This window comes from Durio zibethinus, chromosome 20 (assembly GCF_047325235.1).
Source record: "Durio zibethinus cultivar Kanyao isolate XHJ-2024 chromosome 20, ASM4732523v1, whole genome shotgun sequence".
In the NCBI taxonomy this organism is placed as follows: Eukaryota; Viridiplantae; Streptophyta; class Magnoliopsida; order Malvales; family Malvaceae; genus Durio; species Durio zibethinus.
In genome coordinates, this window is record NC_143181.1 from 4,085,875 (window position 1) to 4,097,245 (window position 11,371).

The 11,371-nt window shown below is 33.4% G+C and overlaps 1 protein-coding gene and 1 pseudogene across 4 annotated transcripts; both read left to right on the forward strand.

Moving 5' to 3' along the window:
- Nucleotides 1-735: 735 nt before the first annotated feature.
- On the forward strand, nt 736-3,109 carry LOC111314925 (serine/threonine-protein kinase-like protein At3g51990). Of its 4 annotated transcripts, none has more exons than XM_089749417.1 (3): nt 737-1,397; nt 1,482-2,628; nt 2,724-3,109. In XM_089749417.1, exons 1-2 carry the CDS (start codon nt 1,031-1,033, stop codon nt 2,543-2,545), a joined length of 1,431 nt encoding a protein of 476 aa, XP_089605543.1. In that variant the 5' UTR covers nt 737-1,030; the 3' UTR covers nt 2,546-2,628; nt 2,724-3,109. The 4 variants fall into 4 exon arrangements, with proteins under 4 accessions (XP_022772280.1, XP_089605543.1, XP_022772281.1 ...); XM_022916546.2 differs by having other exon boundaries at nt 738-1,265; nt 1,476-2,628; XM_089749418.1 differs by having other exon boundaries at nt 738-1,265.
- Nucleotides 3,110-7,522: 4,413 nt separating this feature from the next.
- LOC111315117 (zinc-finger homeodomain protein 2-like) lies at nt 7,523-9,068 on the forward strand (annotated as a pseudogene).
- Nucleotides 9,069-11,371: the final 2,303 nt, after the last annotated feature.

Here is an 11,371-nt window from a genome sequence, read left to right on the forward strand (position 1 = left end):
TGAAATTATATTTTAAATAAAAAAAAAAAAAACTTCATTTTCACTATTCTCAGTTAATACTACAATTATAAGGAGATATTTATACAAACAGAAATGAATATTATTGACAAGAGATTCGTGAGTCATCCAGTCATTTCGCCAGCCTTAAAATGCTATCAAACGAGCACAAAACGGCAAAAGAAAAGTCGTATCAATCACCAAATGTCTAATGAGATTATTCGCGTTTAGAATGATAGCACTTGCAGTAAAAAAAAAAAAAAAGAATGATAGCTAGCAGTCAAAGAGACATTAAAACAAAACAAAGTCTCAAAAGAACAACCTCTAATTGCCTTGAAAAGTTTCAAATGTCACCCCTAATAATATTTTGAATTTTCCTTTGTACACTTTTGAATGATTGGTTTAAATGATAAAGAAAGGTGGATGTATATAAAATAGAAAATTTTTAATTGTTTGAATTCGAACTAAAAAAATTATAAAATAAATTTTTATAAGTTTTTTGAAAGTAATAAAAATTATATTAAACCAAATTAAAAATTTTTTTTAAATAATAAAAAAAGTTTTGTTTGTATAAGAAGATGATTAAATACTAGTAGTGGGTGTAGCGTTATTCAACTGATAAGATAAGGTTTGAAAATTCTTAAAAAATAAGGAAAATTGGGAATAAAAAAAACCACCTTACCCCACATCTTTAAACCTTCTCCCGAGAAATTCCTCTCAAAGTCTCCCACTTTTGCATGGCCGAGCCGAAAATCAGTAATAATCAATTAATAAAATAAATAATAAAATTTTTTCAAAAATTTCAAGCTTTGATGGCGTTCGAATCTCGAAAGCTGTAAATGGTTACACACTTTAAAACACTTTGGAGCCACCCCCTTCCTTCTTTGATGGCCTTAGCAATTGACGTTCTGTGGGAAACACACCATACGACGCCACTTTCCACTTCTCTCCTGGAACCCACCTGAGAAAAACCAAAGAAAGAAAGAGAGAAACGAGCTTTTTTTTTTTTTTTTTTTTCATTTCCATCCTCCTCATGGGTTACTTCTCTTGCAATGCAGAGTCAGCCGTTGGCATTTGTGATCCTTACAACTGGGATTATTATCCTGGAAGAAAATCCAAGAAAAACAAGCCCAGGAAAACCAAAAACCACGTTGAGATCAGACAGTTTCTTTACGCTGATCTCCTTTCCGCGACCAAAGATTTCTCTTCCGACAGCTTCCTCGGCAAAGGCAGTCACGGTTCTGTCTACAAAGCCGTCCTGGATAACGGTAAGTTAATCGCAGCTGTTAAAAAAACGACAACAAACTGTAACAGTCCCGCGGACAATGAGATTGAGATTCTCTCCCGAGTTCATCATCCTCGTCTGGTCAATCTCATTGGTTACTGTTCCGATACCCTTTGTAAGAATAAATTAATCGTCGTGGAATATATGCCAAACGGTTCTTTATACGATCTTTTACATTCTTCTCCTTCTACAGCGCCAGGTTGGTCCAGGCGTGTTCGGTTCGCTTTACAGGTTGCAAAAGCGGTTCAGGCTTTACATTCGGCTAACCCGCCGGTGATTCATAGGGATATTAAATCGTCAAATGTTTTGATTGATCAGAAATGGAATGCGAGGTTGGGTGATTTCGGGCTTGCATTAAGAGGACACATGGAGGATGTACGGGTTAAGTGCACGCCACCGGCCGGAACGTTAGGTTATCTTGACCCAGGTTATTTGGCTCCAAGTGACGTCAGCACCAAAAGTGATGTTTTCAGTTACGGCATTTTGCTATTGGAGATTATTAGCGGAAGGCATGCCATTGACTTGAATTATAGTCCGCCGTCCGTCGTTGACTGGGCGATTCCTTTGATCAAGGGAGGATATTTCGCCGCTGTTTGCGACGATGGTGTCGGGCCGCCAATGGATAAGGAGGTGATCAGGAGTTTGGCAATGTTGGCGGCTAGGTGCGTGAGATCAACGGCGGAGAAACGGCCCGGAATGGGGGAGGTAGTGGAATTTTTGAAGGTGGTGAGGAAAAGAATTCATTCCGGACCTGTTTGGAGTAACCTAAGGCCGTGCATGGAACGTTTGGATAGCCCGTTGGTTAAGAACCAGGTGTTTGAGGGGAGCGAGGAGGTGGTAACGAGTTCGAGGTGTGGAAGTAGAAGAAATAGCCGAAAAGTATCGAGTGTGACGAGCGTAGATCACGATAGTGAAGTGAATGGTGATCGTGTGGTGAGATCTAAATCGATTGATTCGATTGGGGAGGCAGCAATGATGATGAAGATGGAGCCCACAGAGATTGATTTGGACGGTGACCAAGTGGCATTGGTAAGAAAAAAGCCTGAAGTAACAGTGAAAATGCCAGTGGTCAAGCTGATCAAGTCGAGGTCTATGGGAGTTCTGCAAAGTCCGAGACTAATGAATCAAAGCAGCAAAAAATACCTATTCGAAATTGGGAAAAGAAGGAATTCGAATGAATTCGACATCTCAAAGCTGGTTATCAGTTTTAATGACGAGCAATCCGAAAGAAAGATGTCAGAAAAACCCTTGTGTTTGGTTTAGATATTTCGAAGACAAAGATTTAATGTTGTCTGATAATGGATTTTGACATACAGAAGGAAGGAAACTGTCCAAACTCCAAAAGGGTATATACATTTTATATCATTGTTTCTTTTGATTTTTAAATGAGATTTATGTCTCTAAATTTGCTACATTGTTCATTATTATGGCGGTTTTGCAGGCAGGGGCGGTGTATTTTTTGGGTTCTTGCTGCAAAGAAGTGAGCCCTGGAATCCATCAACTTACAACTCGTTATCCTGGAAGAGTATTGTTGATTAATGCTAAATATTGAATGAGCGATGAGAAGAGATTTTCATTAGCCACGGTAAAAATTGCTTTTCACCATCATCCAAGTGAAACTTAAGATTGTTTTCGTTCAGAAATTGAAGTTAGTCAAACATCCAATTTAATGTTGTGGAAGAATTGAATTATTTCTATATATTTGTTATTTCTATATATTTGTTGTGTAGTTTATAATATGATTCGTTTCTGTTGCATTCTGTTTGTAATTGTTTACTTATATCTGCAATTATTTTAAGAATGAAACTATTTACTATTTGCTAATTATTCTATTTCTTTAAAACCCTCAAAATTTTAGCAAAATCATGTTGCTATCTGGACATCTATAGCTCCATCAGCAATAGTCTTTGCTAAAATGCATACTAAAACCCCTGAAAGACTGGTCTGATAAGCTTCAAACGAAAAGCTCTAATGGCTATTCATTCATACAGAGGCACCAAATAAACTCGGAGCTCTAAAGACTAGTCTTGCATAGATTTTTTTTTTAAAATTTTGTTGGGTATTAAATTAATTGTTCTGGAGGTTCTGATTAAGAGATTTCTGTTTTTAAACTTGCTACATCGTTCATTATTAACTGAATCTTAATCACAAAAAGTAAGAGTTCAAAGCCAATACTTTTGCTTAGAGAATTGTGGGTATTGTTAACTTGTAAGAAATTTGTCATCAGATTAGCAGAGTGGAACTGAGAGGAAAGTCCTTAAGGGCCGGTCATCAGTTGCAACAAATGTTTACGAGTTTCTTGTCATTAATTACTACTGGTGGCTGAGATTGTTTACTATTTGATTTATGTTTGGGACTGTGTCTAATTTTAGCAAAGTTCCAAAACTTTTAATGCAGTGATTGGTATTGTCTCCTTGATTCTGTTTGATCTTCCGTGGATGCTATCAATGAAAACGTTCCTTTCCGTAGAGACTGTTATTAAAGTTTTATGGATGTATCTGGGTATTTTTGTTGCATTTGGTTGTTCATTCTCTTTGTAATAGCATGTCCGACTTGCCTGGCTAATTAGACATACGTGATTCACTTTATTCCAAAGATAAGCTTGTTTTCTATGTCATGTCAGTTTGATGTTAACAAATGATGATCATCCATGGGTTTTCTTTTTCTAGTTCTTTCTATGTGTGGATAAATTCCCCTTAAATGAGACTCAACAGAACAGCTTCCATCTAATGGGTCGGATGCTACAATTGGTCATTGGATAGCCATGGACGGCCTTTCCTTTCCATGTGGTGTTCCAAGGGCTGTCTTGGGCTAAAAGTTAAAGGCTTCGAACAGTTCAATTCCACTCTTGAACAATTTTAGTTTATTTACTTCCACTGACCTAATGTAACTCTTTTTCTCTCCAACAATTGGTCCTTTATCACCTAATTGTGGGCAAGGTTATCAAAGGTGGTTGAGAGCTTAAGAGGCATGCATGCGATGGTGAAAATTTCTTTGTTCGGAATTGTTTGGTGGTTGAAAAGTTAAAATGCAGATGCAGATAGTGACACTAGTGGCCCCAATGGGTGGCGGGCAGTGGTTAGATATTGTTAGAGCCGAAGCTTTTAGGGCAGGATTTTCTCATTGCCAAATCCCAAATGACATGAAAACACTAGTGTTCATCAGAGCAATATAAACAATAAACAATACTACTTACTTTTTTATTTTTTATCATTGATCATAATCAGAAATTGAAACCCAAAAAAAGTTCCTTCAATGTCACCTACATGTTAACTTATATATTGACTATTGAGTTTAGCAATTATTTTTGTCAAGTCATGCTGCGATACATCTTGCTTCAAGGATGTGGCTTTCAAACCAACTGATGAGTTCATCAATCTTCAATGGTGAAAAAAAAAAGGATTAAGCTGTACAGTTTACTAGTTTGGAGATATTCAGATATTCAACTTCAATGCTAAGCTTTAGTTCTTCCTTGATTATGATATTTGATATGCTACCTTCAGGGTTAATATGCAACATCTTTTAGGGTTCTGCAATCTTTGCACCAGAGCAGTAGGGTGAGGAGAGGAGAGAGGGGTTTTCATTTAAAGGGAGAAAAAGAAAAGCTGCCAAAAACCATGAAACTATAAAGTATTAACCAAGGTCAGACCTTCACCATGTCTATGTCATGTTGAGAGTTGTTAATACGTGCAGCACAATATTTCAGTTTTCTTCAATATATATATATATATATATATATATATATGTTGTTATCAATTATTTTCATATAATATTTTAAAATTTTTGATTTAATATAAATATATTTATAAATATATATGAATTTATATATAATAATATGTAAAATAAATATATAATATCTTCAAAAACTAAATAAATAAGTTTAAAAGTATAAAAAATAATATTGTCAATTTATAATTATATTTTTAAATACTTAATTTGATTATATAATATTTGAAGAAGTAATTTTCTTTTTTATGTAAAAATATATTAAGATAAAAATAAAAAGATGAAAAAAAATTAATTTTAATTTTAAGATTATTAAACTTTAAAGAGGGAACACATTTATTTTCTTTAAAGAGATTGAAATAGTTATAAATTTTCATTTACAAAAATAAGACATAAAAGAAAACAAGTTGCAATAAAAAAAAAAAAAGAAAAATCTAACTTTCAAAGGTTATTTTATTCATTAATTTTATTTTTATTAAGTTAAAAATAATCAAATAATAAAAGATAAATTAAAAATTACAAAACATATTTTGTATCTATATATCGGCCAAAATAAGCTATTCTACCAAAATTCATCAAAACCAACAAAAATAATTAATATTACACAATACCAAATTTGATACAAAAACTACCCTTAAGTTTATCGTATTTTGACATAATTGGAGCGTTGATTTATAGTTTCATGCTTTTCTAGCTCTCAATCTTACCTATAATTTTATATTAAGCATTAACTAATTTTTCCTTCAACATTATTTCTAGTAATCTTTCTCTCCTCTCTTATTTTTAAATATAGCTTAAACATGATTAAAAGTTTGGGGACCCCCTTATGTATAAACTAATTATGAATATTTTATAGAGTACTACATACAGTTTTAAGTGTATAATAATTAATAATGTAATATAGCATAAAATCTCAAACACATATGCTAAATTATTAAATTAAAATTATAAGCTCTTGTCAACAATTATAAGAATAAAAATCATATGTTCATCTCAACCAAGGTGTCATCATGATAAACATTAGAGATGGTAACTAAAAAAATCCATTTGCATATCATACTATATAAAATAACAAATAAATAAATTACATAAAAATTTTTTATTTTTCATTTGGATGGTCGATAAAATTATTTTTTCATTGCATTATCAAATAATTTTAAGAATGAACATTTTTTCACCTTGAACATTAACTATTATTGAAATCCATAAACATAAAACAAGGAATATTTATGATTAGATGTGTTCCTTCCTTTAAAAGCACCCAAAAAAAAAAAAAAAAACCTTTAACAATGTCTAATAGTGAGCTAGCATTGGATGGAAAGAGTTGTTTGGAAAGATCAAGACAAATCAAAGATAATAATAAAATGATAAATTTAGAAAACTTTTTTTTGTGGAGTTTTGGTTGAGTTTTAGAAAGAGTTTCTTTACTTTCATTCATTCGCTTGGAAAAGGGGAGCATAATTTATGTAACCAAGAAAATCTTGTCCCATGTTCCAAACACAATTTCTCCCTTTCGACCCTTCGGGTTAATTTTTATTTTTAACACATCCAATAGGTTACTGTTATGGGTCGAAACTTAAGCTTCGAATTCGCACGGTTCTGGGATATGAGCATTTACCCTTTCGACGTTACAGATCAGTCTTTTTATCACGGTTCACAGCGGCTCTGGGACATAAGCATTCACCCTTCCGAGTCCCAGATCAGTCTTTTTGTCACGGTTCACACTTTTGTGAGGTATTATTCGCTCTGACCCTCTGACCTCACGATTTTATCCTACAAAAGGCGTCTCACAAGACGGAAGTGATGTAAACCCTTATATACCCTAGTAACCCTCCTATTATGTTCGATGTGAGATTCAAGACTCTTCTTAGATCCATGACATTACATCCTGACTACATCTCTTTGCTTCCAATTACTTTTGTAATTTACTCTGACAATTTTTTTTTTTTTTACTTTTGCCACTCCACATCTCTTGATAAAAATAGAAAAGGGAAGATAGACAAGAGTTTCGGGCCTAGCTAAGCATGGAAAAAATTTAGATGAAATTTTTTATATAAAGTTAATGAATTTTTTATTAAAAATAATTAAATAAAAATTAATAAATTAAATGTCTTATTACATAAATTAAGTATGTAAAATTTGAAAAAATTTAAAAATATTTTGATATATTTTTTAAATAAATATTTTTAGTAAAATTGTTAACAAAATTTTTATCATTAAAAAAATCTCAAGAATGTAAATTTTGAAAAAATTTAATAAATTTTGATATATTTTTAAATAAATATTTTTAATAAAAATATTGGCAAAATTTTTGTAATTAAATAAGTATCAATTAAATTTAAATTATAAATAATTTTTTAATAATTTTTTTTACATTCTATAAGTTTTCAGTTTGAATTTTTATTAGAATTTTTATTAAATCAATTTTTTTTTTAAATTTAACAGTTTTGTGCAGTTAAACAACCCCAAAAACTTCAACAAAAGAGCAGGAAAGAGAGTGATATAAAAGAAAAAAGACAATGAAAAAGAGGTGAAATTTGAAATTTACTGTCCAAACAATATGCAAAAAAAAAGAAGAAAAAGCACATGAAAGGCTTTCGAGTAAGACACCCTTTTTCTTGCAGGCCAGGGAATTCATGGCCACACTCTCTTCCCTTCTCTTATCTTCGCTTCTCAGCTAAAACAAGAAATTTTACTCTCAATCAAAACCATTCGTTTTATTCATTTAAACTCACTTCTTTTAATTATTGATGCTGGATCTGCTGAATTAACCCGACCATGTAGATCTTCCCTATCAACGAAACAAGGTCAGGAAAACAAAAAAAAAAAAAAAAAAGAGAAACAAATTAAAGAGAGGGCATTTTTTAAAAAATCGATGTTGATGAACATGAAGACGAAGAGGAAGAACTGGGTATGGCTGTTCCACCAGGCCACGGTTCATTTGGCAAATCATCGGCAGCTCGGACGAAAATGGGATCTGCCAGCGGCGCTGAAGATGCGGCCTCAGCAGCACCAAGAAAAGTGGGGTCTAAGAAAAGGTACCGTGAGTGTCTCAAGAACCATGCCGTAAGTATTGGAGGCCACGCGGTGGATGGCTGCGGCGAGTTCATTGCTGCCGGTGATGAAGGGACCCTTGACGCCTTGAAATGTGCCTCGTGTAACTGCCACAGAAACTTTCACCGTAAGGAATGACGGAGAAAGTAGCATTTATAACCCTCATCACCTGCTGCACCACCCCCAATTCTCGCCCTACTATAGGGAGCCGCCATAGCTGGGTATCTTTACCTGACGCCACCTGCACAGCACAGGCCATTGGCCTTGCCAGCAGCATCAGAGGCTGCTGCGGGTTGGGGCGGTAATGCTGGTGGTTACACCAAAGAAGATGAAGATGTTTCGAATCCTAGTAGCAGTGGTGGTGGACGTGGTGGCAGTGGAGGATTAAAGAAGAGGTTTAGAACAAAATTTACACCCGAACAGAAAGATAAAATGCTGGGTTTCGCTGGAAGGATCGGGTGGGGGACTCAGAAGCATGATGAAGCTGCTGTGAGCAATTTTTTGAAAAAACTGGAGCGAAAGGGCATGTGCTTAAGGTCTGGATGCACAATAACAAACACACTCTTGGTAAGAAACCCTAATAATTTTCAATAAAAACGAGAGAAAAGAAAAAAAGCTTCAACGTTGTTACTTGGGAAGAAGAAGGAAAACATGAAAGAAGCATGTGATAATGGGAAAGGAGAAAATCATGATGTGAATTTAGTGGGGATTGAACTAGGGTTCTCACCTTTTTTTTTTCTTTCAATCTGATTTTGATTTTTATGTAGGTCCAGTTACTATTATCAGTGCTCAGTCTAGGATTATGATGACCTGAAGTTTCTGATGAGTACATTGTTGGTTGCTAATGAGCCATTGCTCACTAAATGAGTTTTCTTTTTATTTTATGAGTTTTTTAAGCACATTAGAAATTCTCATGATTTTCAATGATCCATCCTTTTCCTTTCTGTGATCAAAACTGCTCTCTCAGTTTGGGAGTAGCTAGCTGCTGCTACATTCAATTGCTTACTGTTTGACCGAGGAGATAAGGAAACAAAAAAAAAAAAAAAAAGCTGAAGAACTCAGGGTTTTCTAATTTATCATCATGTGATCACGATCATCGTCAAAGGATGGAGATTGGAGAGTAATTCCAAGTCGAATTAAAACGTGTTCGGCATGCAAAGCTGCAATATTTTCTTTGTCTTGAATTACATCTGTCACCTTCTCCTTTCTTTCGTCTATAACCGCTTAAGCTTTTAATATATGCTTTACTCTCTCTCAGTTGCATTAAGTTTTTTCAAATTCCATTTTGCAAGTACTCTAGACAATTCTTCTAGCTGAACAATCCTCAAAATCACAGGGAAAAAAAGTTGCCAAATGAGGTTTAGAAATGAGATAGGCATCACACAAAAGAACACTTCTTTTCCCTTTTTTTTTTTCTCTCGAGTCTCATATTTCTTTGTCTTTTCTGGTAATGAAATAAAAAAGTTTAACAGAGAACAAATTAAATTTTGGAGTGGTTATTATCATGGCAGTGAAAGCACACAGTACTTTGCCAGTTTTATTACAGTGTTGCAGACATAATTTAGACTTCTTCTGACCCAAGGCCCGTGGATGGGATGTTAAAACACCTTGTAATTTACCTACATTAATTCTTTTAAAAATATGCAAATTCCCCACTTTTACAATTAATTTGTTAATAAATCAGTCATTATAATTCCTTAACAACCATGATTAAACATGTAAATCTAAAATAAAAAAAAAATTGTCGTTAGACTAGAAAGAGTTTGATATATATATATATATATATATATATGTATTTGTGTGTGTGTGCGTGTGGAAGAAACTCAATATGTATGATGTTGGGGAAAGTCAGATAAAGAGCAATGGCATGGCGGAGAGTTTCAGCTGTCGGAAATAAGAGTTTCAAAGAGCTTTGGTTCTCAAGTTGTCTTTCGGCTGCTTTTGGGTTGTCATTATCCCCAGTAAGGAACACGTGGGCTCTCTCTCTCTTCAAACAGAAACCGGGAACAATATTAATTGCACTGACATGACATCTATGCTGTTCTTGTCTCAGTCTCAAAGGGGAAAATCTTAGGTTAACTTGTTTGAAGCTTAAGGTGCAGTAAATTCATGAAAAAAATGACAATATGAAAGGTTTGATTTAGAGAGAGAGAGAGAGAGAGAGAGAGAGAGAGAGAGAAAGGGTGTTTTTATTTTCATTTTTTTTTATTTTTTTGGATTTTTTTTGTTCAAGAAACAATCATTTTTATGGGGTGTTTTCAATTTTATTATTAAAATTAGTATATTAAACAACATTATGGGAATCATGTTTGGAGGAAGAAGGAAGCCAAAAGAAAGACAAACATGTCTATATTTGGGGAGGTAAGGACCATATATATCGCAATCTCATCTTTATTCTTTGGTGCTGACATGGTAACATGCCTACCTTCATCCCCTTATTAATCAACTCCAACCCTTCAACCTCTCCATTCCATTTTCTCAATGAATTATTCAATTGTTAGGAAGACAAATCAACCACAAAACCAACAAATCTTTAAAGAATAATTATCAGATACTTTTAATTACCAATTTCCCCCTTTCTTTGTGTAACAATGAATTATATTGAGTTCAAAACTTCAACATTTCACTTTCACCACTTTGGCCTGAATTTCCTTTTCCATTTCTCTTTCTGCATATCACCAAAATTAAAAAGAAAAAACGACAAACTAAAATTTAAATTTGGAATACATTCTTTTGGAAAGAGTAGCTAAAGAGTGATAAACCATGATCTTGCTATGGATGACAACGAATCAGATTATGGTGGATTTTTGATTACCTTAAATCTGATTCAACTCAATTTAATTTTTTTATTTTTTTTCATATCTGAACTTAATCTGACATTACATAAAATTGTATTTGATCTAAAATTAATAAAATATTATTTTTTAATATAAATATAAAATTAAATAAATATATATAATTAATTAATTAAAAAAAATTTATATATCAAATCAAATTTATCTAAAATTCGACTTCAATTTGACTCTAACTTTTTTTATCTGATCCACTTTATATTCAATTTAAAAAAAAAATCACTCTAAAAACTCGAATGAGTTAAACTCATCGAATACCGATCAAATTACTTTTCCTAATTTTGGCCTGGGCAGCTGATGGCAATATGGCCCATGATATGAATGTAAAACAAGTGTCATCTTATAAATTTGGCGTATGTTCCGTCTCTTAGATAAGATGAAGACAGAGAAACTGGCTTGGCCACAACTTCCACTCCTGAGCCAGGTTTTGGACCTACTACTGGATCTGTTGGTTAAA